At 47.7% G+C, this 17,902-nt stretch overlaps 1 protein-coding gene and 1 long non-coding RNA gene across 11 annotated transcripts in view; one reads left to right on the top strand and one right to left on the bottom strand.

Annotated features, from left to right (window-relative positions):
- Positions 1 to 14,739, top strand: part of LOC116102400 — a 44,125-nt gene extending 29,386 nt beyond the window's left edge. For 3 of the 4 annotated variants that reach the window (XR_004123156.1, XR_004123157.1, XR_004123155.1), the window contains 2 exons: positions 11,325 to 11,651; positions 12,198 to 14,739. This is a non-coding gene — a long non-coding RNA (uncharacterized LOC116102400). Of the gene's footprint in view, positions 1 to 132; positions 11,652 to 12,197 lie in introns of those variants that run through there. The other variant, XR_004123154.1, reaches the window with a different exon arrangement.
- Positions 1 to 17,902, bottom strand: part of Fam174b (family with sequence similarity 174 member B) — a 103,437-nt gene that overhangs the window by 48,697 nt on the left and 36,838 nt on the right. Inside the window, exon 3 of one of the 7 annotated variants that reach the window (XM_031386993.1) lies at positions 5,450 to 5,780. The exons of 5 other annotated variants lie outside the window; for them this stretch is intronic. In XM_031386993.1, the coding sequence (XP_031242853.1) occupies positions 5,708 to 5,780 (73 nt within the window). In that variant the 3' untranslated portion in view covers positions 5,450 to 5,707. Of the gene's footprint in view, positions 1 to 5,449; positions 5,781 to 12,171; positions 14,143 to 17,902 lie in introns of those variants that run through there. One more of the 7 variants, XM_031386995.1, reaches the window with a different exon arrangement.

The raw sequence follows: 17,902 nt of genomic DNA, 5'->3' as shown, positions 1-17,902 counted from the left end.
TTGGTTTGGTTTGGGGTTGTTTTTTGGTTTGGTTGGTTTGGTTTGGCTTGGTTTGGCTTGTTTTGTTTTTTTTTTTTTTTTTTTTTTTTTTTTTTTTTTTTTTTGTTTTTTTTTTTTTTTTTGGTTTTTTTTGCTTTTGTTTTTGTTTTTGTTTTTGTTTTGAGAAAGGGTTTTTCTGTGAAGCCCTGGCTGTCCTGGAACTCCTTCCATAGCCCAGGCTGGCCTCAGGCCACCACAGCACATCACTTGACTTTTTAGTAGTTGGCTGAGATGGACTTTCATAAATACTAATTGAACTTAACCTCAACATTAGGGTGCTTCTGATTTGCAAACCACTGGAGAATCTTCTCAATCTTTGGAATCCCGGAGGCAATTGCATCTTTTCTTAAGCCGGATCCATTATGGAAAAAACTTGGAGACAGATGCTGTTTCTTCTGTTAAGCTTCTATAGTGCTGGCTTTGTGTCTCCTAGCCATCAAAGTGAGCATGATAAGCCCTCATGCTGAGCAGCACCAGGAACCCCGTCCTCTCCATCAGCAGGGGTACTTGCTGACCTGCCCTGCTGGGGAGTACTCTCTGATGAGGCAAAGGGATCCTAGCTCTACTGCCCTATCCATTAAACAGGGTTTGTTAAACATGTGAGCTTGGTACAGTCAGAGGGGACCAGGCTCAGTTGTATTTGGGCAGGTGTTTTCGCAGCTCCAAAGGAACAATATCAGCAAACTCGGTGGTACCAGTAAACTATTTAAAAAAACTCTAGTTCTCTCGAGGTCCTTGGGTGACCGCTGTAACTGCTTCAGACCTGTGTCATCCGGATGTTGGAATATGCCTAGTCTGTCCTTGCCTTAATAGGCAACTAGCTACCTGTCTGGAAGCCAGCACATGGCCTCTGAGCAGGCGCAGAGTGGCAGGCTCGGTGACTCTCCAAGTGTCACAGATACTGGGCCCCTCTCAGTGTCAGTCAGGCATCAGAGGTGGCTTTCTTGACTTTCGCAATGCTCTTCTGAAATGCTAGCGTCCTCCTTCCCGGCTTGAGCTAACAGAAGAATCTTGTCTGGTTTGGACACAAAAGTGTGGCACCCATGTCAGGAGGCCTGATTTTTAACAGCCCCTTATAAAGTAGCTTCTGCCTAGTCACTCTCTCACTAGAGGACTGCCCCTTGCAGGCTCTTCCAGGCTCATCCTCCTGCTGTCCTGGTTCTGTAAGGATTCCGCCAGCTTTCTAACCACCATTTTCCTCTGCACCAATTAGTCTCCTACGTAGGGAAGCAATCCTTTGACTGTTTAATGACTAGCCCACGAGTAAAGTCTAAAGTTCCCCATACACTTGAATTTCCCAACTCACACACAAAACAAACACACACACACACACGCAGAGTCTATTCCCATCCTTTTAGACTAGCCTCATAATTCTTCACTTCAACTTGAAGAGTTGGAACTCGTCGCGTTTTTATATTGCAGTTGAATGCTTCTCTTTCTCTCCTCTGCATCTATTTCTTCCTGGGGCCAGTTCTGGGTCACTGCTTGGCTAGTTTCCAAATGCTTTGCTGTATTCGTTTTCTCTAGACAGTGAGTGACAGTGGCCCCCCACTTTCTCTAACCCAGACTGAACCCTCCGCTCATGGCCGCAGCCCTAGAGCTATTCAAATATGCCTTCATGAACTAACCTTTCCACCTTCCCTGCCAAGTCCTGGTCTGTTCGGACTGAACTGATTCATGAGGAACCCACTGGTGAAGCTCTTTTCCTTGTGGCTTGCTCCAGGCCTATGCCACACAGAGTGGGAAGGAATTCTAAGGCAAGACTCCTTCTCACAAAAACCACCTGCCAAGGCAAGTGGGCCCTGCGGGTGCACAGGGCCTCCTGCAAGGTCTAGAGATGCCTCTCCTCTTTCTTAATCCCTGCCTGTAGGTTGGAGTGAAGGAAAGGAAAATCTGTAGTACTTTTTGAAGTCTTTTCTACTCATCAGAAAAACCCAGCCAAACATCTGCAGGCAGGGGAGGGGTGAACGGTCATTCTACCAGCCAGGTTAGGTGACCCTTCCTCTGATGTCAAGACTATATTCTGAAAATCCAGTTCTTCAAGACATAGTGGGTCTCCAGAGATGGGTGGGATCTGTTCTCCACTCAAGTGCCTACTGCTCTCCAAGGTGGATGATACACCCCCTACAAGCCTTCTGGCCTCAGGTCTCTGGGATGGTATTTGGAGTCACATGTGTGACTCTTCAGGTGTCACAACCTTGTGGTCCCCATGATTTTGATTTCAGGAAGTGTCATGGTATCTGAGAGTGCCAAGGACTCAGGTGGGGGTGGGGGTGGGGGTGGGGTCATTGGTGAGAGCACGGCTGTGGCCCATGCTTGCAAGAGTAGAGTGCAGAAAGGCAAGAAGCAGTGTTGAAACACGGTGTTGGAGAAAAGGCAACCTGAAAATGTTCCCTCTCAAGAGTGGGCCCTCAGACCACAACCACCAGGGCCTCCTGGAAGTTTGATAGAATACTGTCTTTGGGACTGCACACACCCTGAAACAGCATACCACATGACAGGGAAGGTTCCTGTGGGTAGAGCTGAGGAGTCTTCATGTGATGTGTGGCCTTGACCTTGTGTGGTGGTCTGGGGGGACATTCTCCTGGAAGCTCCACTAAGCTTGAATGTTGGTGTCCATGGACCTAGCTCCTCTCCCTATAGCCTATCATTTCCATTCGTTGGGCATGTGTATGACACAGCAGCCTCTTCCCCCTGCTTCCAGAGTGTCTGCCTTCCCTGGCTCCCCAGATTGGGAAGCACATCACAGGTGCCTCTCACCCTTAACTCCGGCAGAAGTTGCAGTTGGTTGGCCTGACCATCTAGTTGGGGTCTACCACAAACAGTGCTCCCTGGCCTCTTAAGGGTGAAGTTCAAGGCTTTTGGACTCCTGGGACTCTTGGTCGCTAGGCCAAAGATAGATTCATTCATTTAAAAGTTCACTTTGTTGTGAACCTAAAAAGATTTCTATACCTGTGAACCCAAAACCGTACTCCTCCCTGATGTATGAAGTTAATCACACACTCCTTCAGTCAATGCACAGATGAGTGGCTGCTGGCCTGCCTCATATCCTCCCCTTTGTATCAGAAGGGGAGCCCTAAGACCAAGGTACCCCAAGGAGCATGACGAGGAGCACAGGCCCCGAACGTGAGTCTTGCTCAGACCCCCAGTTCAAGTGGCCCAGGTGCAGAGAAAGTTTCCTTTCTTGGAGTGGAAACAGTTGGAATTCACATAAACTCTCTGAGCCCCAGTGTCCCCTGGGGCAGAATGAGTACACAGAACTCTGCAGTCTCTGTAGCGCCTATATCTCAAACACCTACACTACAAATTCCCAGGATGTCATCCTTCCCTGCGGGGTGCAGTCCTCAGGTAGACACGGTAAGGTGGACCTTTCTACATTCTAGGACCTCATCCCAAGGAAAACTACTAACATGTCAGAGAAGAGATACAGTAGTCTGAAACATAACTCTGATAGAATGTAGTCTATGACCATGAATATTGGAGAGACACCTGCACACAAACCAAACTGGATCCAAAGCTCACACGACGGCTGTTTCAGTGATAGAATGGGAAGCATCAGGGTCCCCAGGGGCTGTGATGGCTGAGAGAAAGACAGGTGGCCGGGTTGATAGGTGTGGTCATAAGCAAGAAGATCTAGCCCCATCTCCTCTTGGAGGCCTCATCTGACAGGTTCCACATAGGCCAGCAGGTTCCTCATGGACCTTGCCCAGTGTCAAAGTATATTCACTGAGCTGCTCTCTGCCAGGGGAGAGGAGAGAACAGGTTCAGAGTTGGTACACTGTTCCATCCGGATGAGTGGGCTTGCGGGGAAGCCCATGTTCCCAGTTGTGCAACGAACATTAAGATGGGCCACCATCCTTACATATATCATACCTCCATCATTTTTCAGGCTGGAAATGTAAAAGGGGGCGGGGAGGAAAAAAAGAAGGCTATTTGGCATGTGCTCTGCTTGGGAGCCATAACCCAGGTCCTCACCTCTCTCACTTCTTCTACAGGAGGCCTCTCTCAGTCTTAGCTTTTGGTGACATAGGTTAGAACTGGCCCTCAAAGTACAGTTGGAAGACTCACTTTTAAATATTTATGGACATGGAAGAACACATGCTGTATGAGGTGAGGAGGGGGGAAAAAGAAAAAAACCAGGTCATATGGTCCAATTGTCAAGAGGAAAAAAGATGCCAAGGAAAAAATACAAGGAGCCCCAAAGGTCATTTGTTGAGGGAGAGCTGATGACTCACTGCTCGGGCCCTGAAGCCTTCATGTCTCCCTCCTAGCACTTTATTCTCTGTTGTCTCTGGCAGCTAAATATTTGGTGTCTCTTCTCCACTTCCCCTGCCCATTACCACCACCTCTCCAGGCCAAGTCGTGTTCCCCAAGCCTGCCCATTAGAAGGGTGCCACCTGACACAAGTGCACATTCCTTAAGTGTTTTCAAATGATGGGTGAGAGGACGATGAAGACACTGCATTAGAGGGAAGAGACACCCAAACACCACTGAGATTAACTAACTGCTTTGCCTTCTTATATATACTATTCATGGTCCAAAATTTGGTCAAAAAGATTACTTTTTCAGAACCTTTTGACCAAAAAAATCTGCTTTGTAAAGTAGCCTCAAATGCTTTCTCCTAACTTCAAGCTGACTTCAATGTCACTAATCCAGAGAGCATCAGGACTCAATGGTGTCAGCAGTAGTGGTCACTACACAAGTTCCAGCACAACACTGGGACACGCTGTCTGATAAGGCTTTATATGCCTCACTTTTAAGAACAATGAGGCTGAGTGTTTGAAATGTGGAGGCCTCTCAAATCCAAGCAGGGTTTCCACATCCAATTCCCTCTTCCCTCCTGTGGGAAGAGGATGGCAGAGCTAGTGTCATGGGCTGCTTCCCCTCCCTCCACCCCCGCCCCCGCCCCCAACAAAGGCAGTCTTCTGAGAGTACCTACAATAAGGAAAACAGAGATGTGTACAAGAGAAAGACACTTGACCTGTGCAATGTTCCTTCCAACCCAGCTTTGCTCCTCAGGGCCAAGCCTACTCTGCTTCTTCTAGAAGCAGGACATGAACTGCAAAATCCTCTCTACCTCCAGCTCCCTACTCTGCCTTTATCCAGAGCCACCATTCTCCCAAGCAACACTAACAACTTCAAACTCTTGCCTCACAGAAAGAGAACTGCCTCAGAAGAATATACCCCTGCCCCTTATTTACCCTCTGCCCCTCTGGAGTCACTCCACAGACCTTGTTGAGGTTACCAGCCACCCCTCTGCATGTCTGGACCCTGGCCTTGGACAGAATCTAGTGCTGGGTAGGGACATAAAACTGTGCATAGCACCCAGGTCCTCAAAGGCAGGCATCTAACTCTGCTAGTAGGGGATCTGGGCAAACTCAACTACCAAAGCCTAGATTTCCTCACTTGAAAGTAGAAAGTAATACAGTCACTACTTTATCCTGGCTGCCATACACAATATCACTACTGAATGCCTGGCAGTGTCAGGAAGTACCTTACAAGTCATTAACACATCCAGTTCACAATACCCAGGCAAGACAAACTCTAACTTCGTTACAGTCAAGGAGGGGGGTGCTCACAGAAGTCAAGAGATGCATCTAAGCTGCATCTAAGGTCACATAAGGTAGCAAGCTGTAGAGTTTAAGAGTCTTACCCAGGGAGGCTGGCTTCATAGTCCCTGGCTCAGCTTACTGTGCAAAGTGAGTCTCTCTATAACCCATGTAAAATTCTTCCTGCATTGCCTGAAACACAGTAGAAGCTCAATAAATAGAGGCTAGCATATGCCAGGCTGCTGGTGCCTGAGTAAAGCAGACACCCATCATGACGGGGCTCTTGTATGGAGGCTCATTTCCCTCCAACTCCAGTAACCTTAAATCCAGTGAATTCACTGTCCACCTGGCTAGCCCAGCAGGCCCACACACTGTGCCCATGGGCCCATGAACAACTGTAGAACACATAACAGAGCACACCTCAATTGTTAACTGCCTCACACCCTCACAACATGGGACGGTCACTCCTCCTTGTCTTGTGAGAGCTGAGAACTTCAGTATCTTAGCAAAGTATCAGGTGGATGGACAGTCCAGAGGGAGCCTTAAGTCCTAGCAATATTCCATGCCCCTGGTTCAGCTTCCAAGTGAAAAGGAGATTATTCTGTTTCATTAGCTGCTTTATGCAGTGCTTATCCGCTGGCTGTTCTTCACTTTTGTTACCACAACATTTCCAGTAATTACGTCCCAAGCACAGTGATTCCAGCCAAAGTAAGGCGAGACGAGAACTTGGGTGCTTTACAGAGGCCTTGAGGGGATGAGGAAGGAGAAGAAGAACCTCAGATAATGGCACAGATGTCAAGGCAGGCAGAACCCGAAACATCCTCAAGCTCTCATAACTCAGTCAAGTGAGTATCGTAGAGGAAAGCACTCAGTGCTGAAGCAGCAGCAATCCCAGCACTCATCCGCACACCCTCAAAGGGGGCAAAGGAAGACACCGGCAAATCCCACAAAGCAGACGCCTCTGGGTAAAAGGCCTACGGCCACGTCACAAGCACCGTGTGGGCTTGTTATTTTTAAAGTCAATCCAATAGGTTTGCATCTTGGTGAGTGCAAAGCCAAAATAAGCACAGCCAAGACATGAAAGAGCAGAGAAAAATGCATCGCCAGTAGCGGGCAATGCGCAGGCATGATTTTGAAAGTCACACCTTCCCCAAATGAGAGGAAGCATAGGATTTTATTGTAGAGGGGATATATATATATATATATATATATATATATATATATTCATGTAGGGGTCAGCCTATTCATGAGTGTGCTCAGTTTAAAAATCAAATTCTTTAAAAAGAGCAGACAAGCATTTGGAGGCATGCTTAGCTCAAAGTCATGGAGTACTTATGGTACCTATGTAAAAGATTATTAAAATGATAGGCAGGGATGTCTCTGGGCCTGCTCAGTTTGCACCATAAAGTCTTGTTGGTTTTTTAGTAGGTCTCAGATCTTCACACAACTGACATCGTGATCGGAGTACCGTTTACTGCTGTTCGGTCTTCCATCTCACAGGCAGCAACACATGCCAAGACAAGGTCAAAAACCCAATTTGTCGAAGAAGTCCATAGTTCTGGGAAAGTCTCTAAATGTACTAACCTTGCTTTTTCGCCTTCTGGAGTTCCACTTCTGGTTAGCTGTTCTTGCTAAGTGAGGATATGGTTTTGTTTTTGAAAACTTTACCCTGAGAAAGGCCAAGGGCTACCCTGGGATCCTGCTGGCCAGCTGATGAAGCCTTTCTACTGCTTAGAGCCTGTGTCCAAGGAGTCTTCTCCGGAGGACACCCTACAACAGTTGCAAAGTACTTTGTTTTGATCTTACCTTTTGAAATTACATCATTTCCCATTTCTGTTTCCTTCATCCATCCCCTTCTATATATTTTCCTCCTCAAAACTCACAGCCTCCTTTTAATTGTGTGCATACATACCTAAATATGCCTGCTCAGTTCATATAATGTTACTTGTATGTATATGATTTCAGGGCTGAATTGAATGAACAACAACTGGGGGAGTTCTTCCCAGTCACAGCATGCCTTAGTTGCCTGTAGTTCTCCATCTAGGGTTGGGGACCCATAAGACATCAGCATGTCTTCTGTTGGCATCCTCGTTCAGGTGTTGTTCAGGCACCCATGCTGATGAAACTTCATGAGTATAGCTTCTCTAATGTTTCTAGGAGGCACAGTCTCATGGTAACTCCCTGATTCTGTGGCTTTCACAGTCTTTTCTATGTCCTATTCCATGAGGCTGTGTGGGCTTTCGGTGCAGGAGTTTGTCATTGGCCTACCAGTTGGAGCTGGGCTCCACACAGTCTCTTCTCTGCATTCTGACCAGTTGTGATTTTCTGTAATGGTCTGTTGCAAAGAGACATTTCCTTGATAAGAACCAAGAACTACACTTATCTATGGGGACAAGTATAGACATTTCGAATGTAGCTAGGGGTTATGCTGGCCTGGTGGTGGTTGTAGCTTTTCCTCCGAGATCCATGATTTATCTAGCCCAATGTAAGTTGGCTAAGTTTCCTGTACCAGGCATGATTTCCCGCTTGCCAAGACCAAGTAGAGAACATTGGCTTACTATCAAGGCATTCATGTCACTGTTAAATCTTTAAGGTTATGACACCACACTAGCCATTGTTGTAGTTTATAAGCAATAATAGCTAGGTAGGACTATTTTCCTTGTAAAAGTATGTGCTTGGTACTTTCAGGTCAGACCCCCAATCCAGGCCCTCTAGGTCCTCTGCCTGAAGTTCACATTGTCTTTAGCAATAGGGGCTTACCTTCTACCTCTAGGGACAACCAGCAGTGTTTTGGGAGTCTCTTGGGGAGTCCTGGCCCAAAACTCAAAAAGGGGGTTCTCATGCCAACGGCTGGTGCTTCTGTTAGACTGTAGGTTTGGGGGAAGCATTGTCAGCCCACAAGTTAGAAAGAAATGATGCCTTTGAAGGTGTTAATCAGCAATCGACCCAAAGATGCTTGACTTGCTTAGTCATTAACACCATGATGAGATCAGAAATAAAAGGGAACTTTTCTAAGAGCTACCAGGGAAGACCGCCCCAGCATGTCCCTGAACCTCAGCTTGGGGCAACTAGAAATGGTACTGCAAAGCCCCAGGTACACTGGTAGAATTTAGAAAGGCAAGGCCAAGGGAACTGTTTGCCCAGAACACAGTCTGAGTCAGGTCATGGTCCACCCAGCTATTCCTAATACTTGCTGTGTACAAGGTCTGGCCCAATACCACACTATAGATGGAGTATACCACTCAATTAACCTTGTACCTACCTCCTATATACTCAAGACCACATACAGCTGGGGTAACATAACATAGAAGTGACACAGTTGCACACAGCTCTGGCAGGAGAAAGTGACTAGAATCTAAGGTAAGGATCTAATGATTTTGCCAACACTGTCACCTTCCACAAAGGACTAGCAACAGGCTCAGTCTTATGCAGATAATTCTGTGGATAGTCAGAGCTATTCTGATATACATAGTGACAGCCATGGTATGCTCACAAGACAGAGTTCCCCAACAATTTATAAACATGCAAATGCTCCTGGGAAGGACAATCCTAACATAACCCTGAGCCCAGCTTGGTGCAACCAGACAGGGCACTACAAAGACCCAGGTTCCCTGGGAGAATTCAGAAAGGCAAGGCCAAGAGTTCCTGGGCATACAGACTCTTGGTCCAGCAAACAGACTCTTTTACTCATCGGGGAGCTACCACCTAAGCAGGGTGCCTCTTGGAATATGTGACCTTAATTCCCATCAGCCCAGAGCTCAGGCATCCTCTGCCACCCTAAATGGTCCTTAAAAGCTCTTAAGGCCCTAAAAAGGTGTCTCCCATCTCTCCAAGTAAACATATTGGAGAGGGTAAGAGGTTCATGGTCCAAGAACTACCCCTTACAAACCTGTGAGCCTGTGTGGTAACTGACTTTCCTAGCTCAGTTCCCATGAAGACAAAGAATTGCCAACTCCACTATATGGTGCTGGGACTCAGAGAATGTTCAACCACCAGACATGCAGTAAGCTGATTTTTCTGAGGGAGAGCAATGGAGGGGGAATATCATTGAGAGGAAACAGATCCTGGTCTGTGCAAATGATCGCAGAATCCCAGAACATATTCCAGAGATAATGCCCACCTAAGAGACCCACTGAGAAACTGAATAAGAAATTATATGCCAAGGCTCCAGGTACATGAAGGACCCCAAAGTTATTGATAATGGTGACCATTCCCAGACACCTATAGCTCATATCTCAATTCTTTCTCTTTTTTTCTTTTTCGGTCCCTACCTGGGCTAAGTCCAAGCCTGGGTCTTTCTCCCACACCTCATGTCTCGCCAGCCACCTCTAGACCCTTCTTCCCAGGCCCAATGACCTGTTCTTGATTTTATCATTCACTTTCATTCATGTCATTCATCTTTCTCAAACATGAGCCTATGCTGTACTTTGGCAACATCCCCCGTGTGGAGTCTTACTGCCCTTCTTAATGTCTTTGTGAGGTATGTGGGACTGTGGAAGCTGTAAGCGCTAACACCTGAAGCTTCTGAAGGTGTGGGAGGAGCCTGAGGGTGACTGGTTTGGACTCCAGTAACTGAAAAAGACTTTCGGGGTGGAAGCCACAAGGTTTTATGGCTTGGTATCTTGTCAGAGAGATACTTGTCACTGAACAACACTAAACTAGAGCTAATCTTTAAATGATCACAAGGGCTAGTGGAGAGAGCTTGCCCTGTTTCAGTGAGCTGCAAGCTGGGAATCACACCAGGTTCTCTGCCATTTGTTTCTTCTCGGCCACCCAGCTGGCTTCTTGCAAACTTAACAGCTCACAATGGTCTTACCTACTCACAAGGTGGGTGTCAGATGGACCAGTCAAACATTTTAGAGGCTTTGCTAACAAATACATGTAAATTTATTGTGGCCCCTCCACAGCATCAAAAAACAGCCCATCTTCAGGAAGGTGGAGCGTGCTGGCAGATAGTCTAGCCCACTGAGCCTAACAATAGCAAGAAATGCTCAGGCAGTTACCTACCAAGGGGGGAAATACTCTGCAGACCAAATACTCAGGCCACAGTGCAGGTAGTGGTTCCAACAACTGCCTGAAATGCTTACGTTATGTTGGTTGCCAACAAGAACAGGAAATACAGTGATCTCACCAAGTTGTTTGCTGTGTATTTCATGTTGAGTCCCCAAGGAGGTTTCTGAATTCTCACAAGAGTTCTACTACAGCTGAGCTCAAAGCAAGCACTGGCTCCCACCTGTGATGGGGAGCCACTTGGCAGGCTTGATGGGAGCAGGTCTGTGCTTCTGCAAAGCAGATGGAGTAGTCATCTGACGCTGGCCACTGTCTTCATCGAGGCTGACTCATGATGTTCTTTGCTGATGTTCATAACCTAGTCCATCCCCTCTCCCAGAGCTAACAATACCAAGGAGCCAATCAAATCTCCTGAAGTTACTTTGGGAGTGAAAGCCTCATCAGCAGGTATAGGGGCACGTGTTTACCCACCCTGTAGAAATTTCTCTTCTGGTTATTTCCCAATTCCATCTGAAAAGTCCCTAAAGCCAGCATTTTACTGAAAAGGGCAGGGAAGGCACATAACTATAGTCTTAAGACTTCCATAGGGACTCCCACAACCTTAGAAAATACCATTTTGGGTGATTTCCCCCTCTTGCCTGCTGTGTCAGCACTTTTGGTAGGAAATGCAGGCAAGGGGGAAGACAGGCTTGGGGAGCCATGGACCATCTATCTCTTCCTTCCTAGACTCTGGTAGCTCTTATGGAGCACATGGGGGAAGAAAGGCTTTCTTTATGAAGAAGAGACCAGGATTTAAATGGACCAGCCATAAATTAATCCCTAAAACCAAAGAACAAGCTGCACTCGTAGCCAGCCCTCCACCGAAAGGGGCACTGATGGACTGAGAGTATGTACCTCTTTCCTCCTTGGCTGGCTCATCCCTGGATGTCAGGAGGAACAAGAGTGGCTGTTCAGTGCTTGAATACAAGATCGATAAACCACTGGGAGAGTCAAGCAGACCACACCCATCAATCAAGTTCTTGGTGATGTTCAACGCAGTATGTTCACATGAATGTAAGTAAGCCACTTTGTCTCTCTCTATGGCTTTTATCCACCCAGGAATTAATCCAGCCTGGACATATTTAACACATCTGGGGGGGGTACTTTTCTGCTTGTTGAGACAAAGTCTTGCTCTGTACCTGAGCTGGGCCTCTCCAGGGCTGGGATGACCGGTGTGTGCCACCACACCTGGCTATCACAGAAATCTTATACTGAAAGAGGTATGAGGCAAGGATAAGCAGATTTGACATGATGGGCTCTGCATTCTCTGGACACCTTCAAGAGTCTCCAAACAAATGGGGACTCAATGCTTCCCAACCTGAAACAGTGTGCATGGGGGCAGGGGTGGTATGTCTCCCTGGCCCCATCCCATTCATATGCCTCTTTCTAAATCACAAGGACACAGACAAACCCCTTCTCCAGAAACCCAGCTCACCCCATGTAAGCTGTTCCTAAGGTGAACATGTGCTCAGTGAGTCATCGCACACACTCCATCAGAAAATATCCAAACCCAGCACTCTTGTGACTCAATCTAAAGGTTACTTTTTGTTTGCTTTAAAGGATCTTTATTTAAGTGCCTATGGTGTTGAAGTTTCATCAAGGATTTGGAAGGTCACTGTCCCACCACTCCTGCCAGTCAGTGATGAGTGGCTGCCGGCCGGATCTGTGGTGTTCACACATAAGGCAGGAGAGTGGAGAATCCAGCTTTTCCAGATGGTTCAGCTGCAGTTCTGGAACCCTTGAGTTCCCAGCTCCGAGGCCGAGAGGGTGTACAGCTTTGAGGTGGCCAGCTTCCTAGAGTCACCACTGTGCTTCAGTCCATGATGAGAGGAGAGAGAGTCACTCACTCTGTTTGGAAACCCACCCCTCTGGCTAATGGCAGAAGGAGGAGAGAAGCCAACCGAAAAAGTGAAATAAAAGGATCCCAGGAGCACAGCACACCTCACGCTGGCTTAGGCCTGAAAGACTTAGTGCCAGAGCCAGGGTGGACCTTCCCACCTACAGCCACCACCACAACCCCAGTCAGGAACTGGGGAGCCTGACAATGTGGTGGAGCTGGCCAAGGTACAAGTTTTCACCCAGAGCAATGGAGCAGGGCATTAGACAGGCAAAAATACACAAGCCCCAGGACAAAGATGAAAAGGAAATGAGATAACAAGGGTCACCTTCCCAGACGTGACTCACTCCCAGGGTCCCAAAGGCATTGCTAGTAGATTTGCACGGAAGCATTCCAGCTACAGCAAGTGGGGAGACTCCATTAACCTGAGTACTGAGGCCAGGGCCTGTTTCCTCCGGGCCTCCCTGGAATCCAGATCCCAGGATAGGTGCCCGCCTGATCTCCTCAGGAACAGTGGGGAGCCCTGGAGAATTTCCAGTCTAGTTCAGTCCAACCTAGCCTGGACTAACTTCCAACAGAGTCCTTAACAGCGTCCTTTCCTCTTCCTCTTCCCCTTCCTCCTCTTCCTCCTCCTCTTCCAGACAAACTAACATTCATTTAAATTGCCACAGTGATTTCTTAGCAATACATTCCTAAGACAGACACCACAGCACTGAGGCGGGACAGAGAAATGTTTTTACAGCACACAAGGAAATCACTGAGAGCTGCCTGGCACTTTCCATTCCCACGAGAAGAGAAATTATTTGATAGGCGTACACACCCATCCACGCACTGATCCCTGATAATTTGAAATTCTTCTGTGGCCTATTGTGGGAAATCTCTTAGACAGGGTAGATAGATAGGATAGGGAACTTATACATCCATTCTGAATATCATACAACTCTCTCCTAAATAAAGCCAGACCTGAAGAAGCTGAAATGATTTGGGAGAACAAAATGTCAGGATTCTCCCAGGTACATCTGAAGGTCCTTCAGGCCTTTGAGGTGTGTGTGTTGGCAAATCTACACATATATAGAGGCCAGAAATGAACCTTGGCCATTATTCCTCTGGAGGCAACAAATGTTTCACTGGAACTTGCTCACTAGGCTAGGCTGGCTGAGCAGTCAACCAGCCTACCTGTCTCCCCATGCTGGGCCACCATACTAATTTTCCTTTAACATGAGCACTAGAGACCAAACTTGTGCCCCCTACTTGTGAGGTAATCAGGTTATCACCCCATTAGCTATCTCCCCAGCCCAGCTTTTTAAAATTCGATCTCCTAATTGTAGCTTTACTATTATCTACAGTTGTTCTAGAAAATTCTTTGAAATCGATGTTCCCATCTTCATTTCTGAGGAAGGCAGAAAACCCCTCAAGACAAGGGTGGAAAGAGCATTTCAAAGGGGCATCCGAGGGTAGCCAAGGTTAACTCTCATCTGGCGGCTGAGAACGAGCATGACGGTGACATTCCAGGCAGATGCTGGACTTGTAGGGTAAAGCCAGAGTTCCATAAATAACATTGGTTTGGGTTTCAACACCTCAGGTGAGAGTCGGCTCCCAGACCTTGACAGCCCGGGCTGCAGCTGACCAGCTTCCCCATAGGACGCTGACAAGCCAGGGAAGTTTTACCTGAAAGAGAAGGAAGGACGACAATCATCACTTCTGCCAGAGCACGGACGCCATCGGACTCCACCGTGGCAGTTCCCATCCCATGGGCCACACTGTCACACTCTGTCCCTTTCCCATTCCTGCTGTGTGAGCAGTCTTGTCCATCTACAGCTCTTGCTCCTCACCCATAAGGCTTTTGAAAAATGTGCTGTCTGAAAGGTATATGCCACTCTTCCATGTAACTGTCCTCTGGATCACACAGAAGACTCCGGGGACCCCCTGCCTCCTCCACACACAGCCCCACCCTTCTTAGAGCACATGCTCTTTTTCCCTTCAAATCCCTCTTTCCTAGCCCTACAGGTTTTCAGGCCAAAGCATCCAAAGGTAACTATTTTAAACCTTGTAGATCCTGCAGTCTGTGTCAACTATGAACGCTGTTGTCATGACAAAAAGAAAAAAAAAAAAGGCAGCCAAACACAGCACAGGACATCTGAGGATGGCTGTGTTCAAACTTTATGTACAGGGACTGAAATCTGAGTTGCAATCAACTTTTATATATCCTGAAATAATGTTGTCCTTTTGGCTCTTTTTTTCAAACATTAAAATGTAGAAATCAGAGTTGGGCTTGCTGGTGCAGACCTATAATCCCAGCAGTTGGGCGGGGAAGGCAAGAAGACTGCGTTAAGTCTGGGCTGAGCAGCTGAGACCGGGCACACGTGAAAAGGTAGAACTTACACTCAGAGCTCCTGTTACCATCTGGGATCCATAGTGCCTCTCCTCTGCCCACTGAATTAGCATGATTGGCGCTGTCATGGGGTAGCAGAATCTTTCAGAGGTGAGGCCTGATTGAAGGCCTCCAGGTCATGAGTGGGAATTAATGGATTCAATCTCCCCTTTGTTCCCTGGCTCATGTTGTCTTGGGTGTTTTGGTATAGTAATTTAGACCTGGTGAGTGCAAAAAAAAAAAAAATTGGCACGCTGGCCATAGTTTGATGAGTTGGGCCTATGTAAGCATATGATTACTGTCTCCTAAGACTGGCTAAACAGGCAGGATCCATGTATGAGCCTGTGCATCTAGAACTCCAGCTCTAACACAAGGCTGACAATGCCAGGGGTAAAATATTTTTTTTTTACCATGGGTAAAAGTTTACAGCTGCACAGAAGGAGCTTAGGAGGCGGCGGGGGATGGGGGGGAATAGACCCTTTAAAGCTACTTCCTCCATTAGTATGAGACTGTGGACCTTACATAATCACACTTGAAAAACAAAAACATATTTAAAGACTGTTGATGGTGTCAGAGAACAATCAGAGCCAATCTCTACAGCTACACCAAAACAAATGTCCACAGTGCCCCCAAATGACAGCCAGTGACAGTGGCCTGCCAAGCCCAGGAAGAGCTGATGGGTGAAAACCATGATAGCACAGGGATACACTCTGAACAACCAACGTGTGGCACTGTCACCTGCCTGGGTGTTTAAGTTCAGTTGCCCAGGTGACCCCTCATCTCACAAGTGTCACAGAAGTACCTATACAAAACCTCTAGAAGGTCCTGTACCTTCACCCCATGAGCTCTTTATACCCAACCCCAATAGCTGTAGGAATAAACAGCCACAGGAGTGCTGCAGAGCAGAGAGGAACCAGAGCACCCCATCTGCTTTCACAGCAAAGCTAAACCCTGGGGAACATGAGGCAGGCAGAGGAGCCCCCTGAACCTACCCATCCTAAGCTCCTTAGCAAGGAAAATCAGCCATAAGATGTTGCCACTGGAAAGCCATTTAACCTTCAATTAAGAAGCACTCAAGAGTCTGGACCTCAACCTCAGATGAGGGGGTCAACTCTACTTCTACTTCAAACCTACTCTCCAGCGGCCTGACTGCTCAAGAGACTAAAATAGGCACAGTCTCCCATGCTATGTTGATGTCATTGGTATCTAATACTCCTACAGGAAGCTCTAGCCACAAAAGAGGGGCAAACAAGCCTGCTGAGAATGCCAGTCCACACCCTAGAGGGGCCACGCTGTCTCCACATCTCAGCAAGATGCGGGCCTGGCACGAACAGCAGCAGCCGGGTATCCTGGTTGCTTTTCCCAGCAGCTGGGCACCTTGGGCTGCACTCAACACAGCTGGCAGGCTACCTGCCATACAAGCATGTGTACCTGTCCTCCAGGGATGCCTAGAGGGAACAAAAGTCTCCTGTGATAAACTAGGGGTTTGCATAGGCCCAAAACGCTGACTGCAACTGTGCACCAAGCCAACCAAGCTCAAAGCACAAGTGGAATTCAAATGCCTCCCCAAAATATGGAACGGTTCCAAAACTCCAGGGCTCTCTGTGCTCCGTGCAGTTATTTTCCCCAAACCAAAAGCATCCTGGCTGTATAAAACATACAAAGGTGGTGAAGGCTGTTGAGCTGGGGTCAGAGCTCAGCAGCAGAGTGCTTGGCTAGCATGCCTGAGCTTTTAGGTTTCATCCCCAGCATTGTGGTTGAGGGTGCTGTACACAGGAGTCTTCCTAACCTGTGATGTCTCCTCTACCCTCTCTACCTGACTGGAAACAAGCCTGGCTGATCCACACGGGTTCCAACTCACGAGGTATAACCAGAAAGTTCCATGTCCAATAAGTGGCATGGGACCCACCTCGCAACCCTGGTGCCAAGCACAATGTTCCTCTTCCCACTCCATCATAAAATAACCCAAAGCCATGAATCACACACATCCAGTTTCTCGTCCTTGTGCTTCCTGGGGGGAACCAGAAACATTTGGTGGACAGGAAACCAAGACTCTGTGAATAGGTTATCAGCGTGCAAGACAAGGCCTCAAAAACAGTGCACGGGAATGAAAGGTGACCTTCAAAAAAAAGATTCTTTCATACTGACATTGAAAAAAAAAAAAAAGCTGTTCACAATATGACATTCGGGGGAGAGAGTGCCATAAATGGGCCTTTGTAATTTGGGGCCCATTTCAACAGAGAAAGCAACACCCACAGATGTGTACTTGCACACTCTCGAGTGACTACTGCTAAGTAGTGAGATGACAGACATGACAGCAATCTCATCCCCCCCCCCCCAAACTCCCAACCCTGCTCTCTCATCTTTAGTTGCTACACACCTGTACATTAGGGAAAGCCTCTGCGCCTCACCGCAGTCAGTCTTCTGTGGACCAGAGTGGCCTTGTGTCTGACTGACTCGCCTCCAAGTTCATTCACATCCTCCTTTCAACCACCACCAGCAGGAGCTTCCCTGGAGAGCTCTCCAAAGTTCAGTTCTTCAGGGACACTGAGGGGTGGCGGTGCAAGCAGGACCCGGCAGCGGTCCTGAACGCCTGCGGGAGGCTCTGACACAGGCTACCACAGAACAGATGCTGACTCCGGCAAGAGAGGCTGACAATGATGGAAGGGGCTGTGCACTCAGGGGACGAAGTGGCAGGAATGGAATGTGCGCCAAGAAAGCTGAGGGACCAGATACAGACACCAACTGAAAACCGATCATCACCAAGGCGATCAGAGAGGCCCAAGGATGATTCCATGAGCAGAGTGACAAAGTGAAACTCCTTGCAAGACTGAGCAAGGGGGGGTGGGGGTAGGGCAAAAAAATAGTATTAAGAATACAAGAGCCAGGCGGTGGTGGCACATGTCTTTAATCCCTGCACTTGGGAGGCAGAGGCAGGCGGATTTCTAAGTTCTAGGCCAGCCTGGTCTACAGAGTGAGTTCCACACAGAGAAACCCTGTCTCGGAAAAAAAAAAAAAAAATACAAGAGAGGGAGGTATGGTAGCACACACCAAGGG

The sequence above is a fragment of the Mastomys coucha genome, unplaced genomic scaffold (genome assembly GCF_008632895.1).
Source record: "Mastomys coucha isolate ucsf_1 unplaced genomic scaffold, UCSF_Mcou_1 pScaffold21, whole genome shotgun sequence".
NCBI classification, from domain to species: domain Eukaryota; kingdom Metazoa; phylum Chordata; class Mammalia; order Rodentia; family Muridae; genus Mastomys; species Mastomys coucha.
Note: the sequence above shows the minus strand (reverse complement) of the source record. Positions and strands in the feature narration are given on the sequence as shown.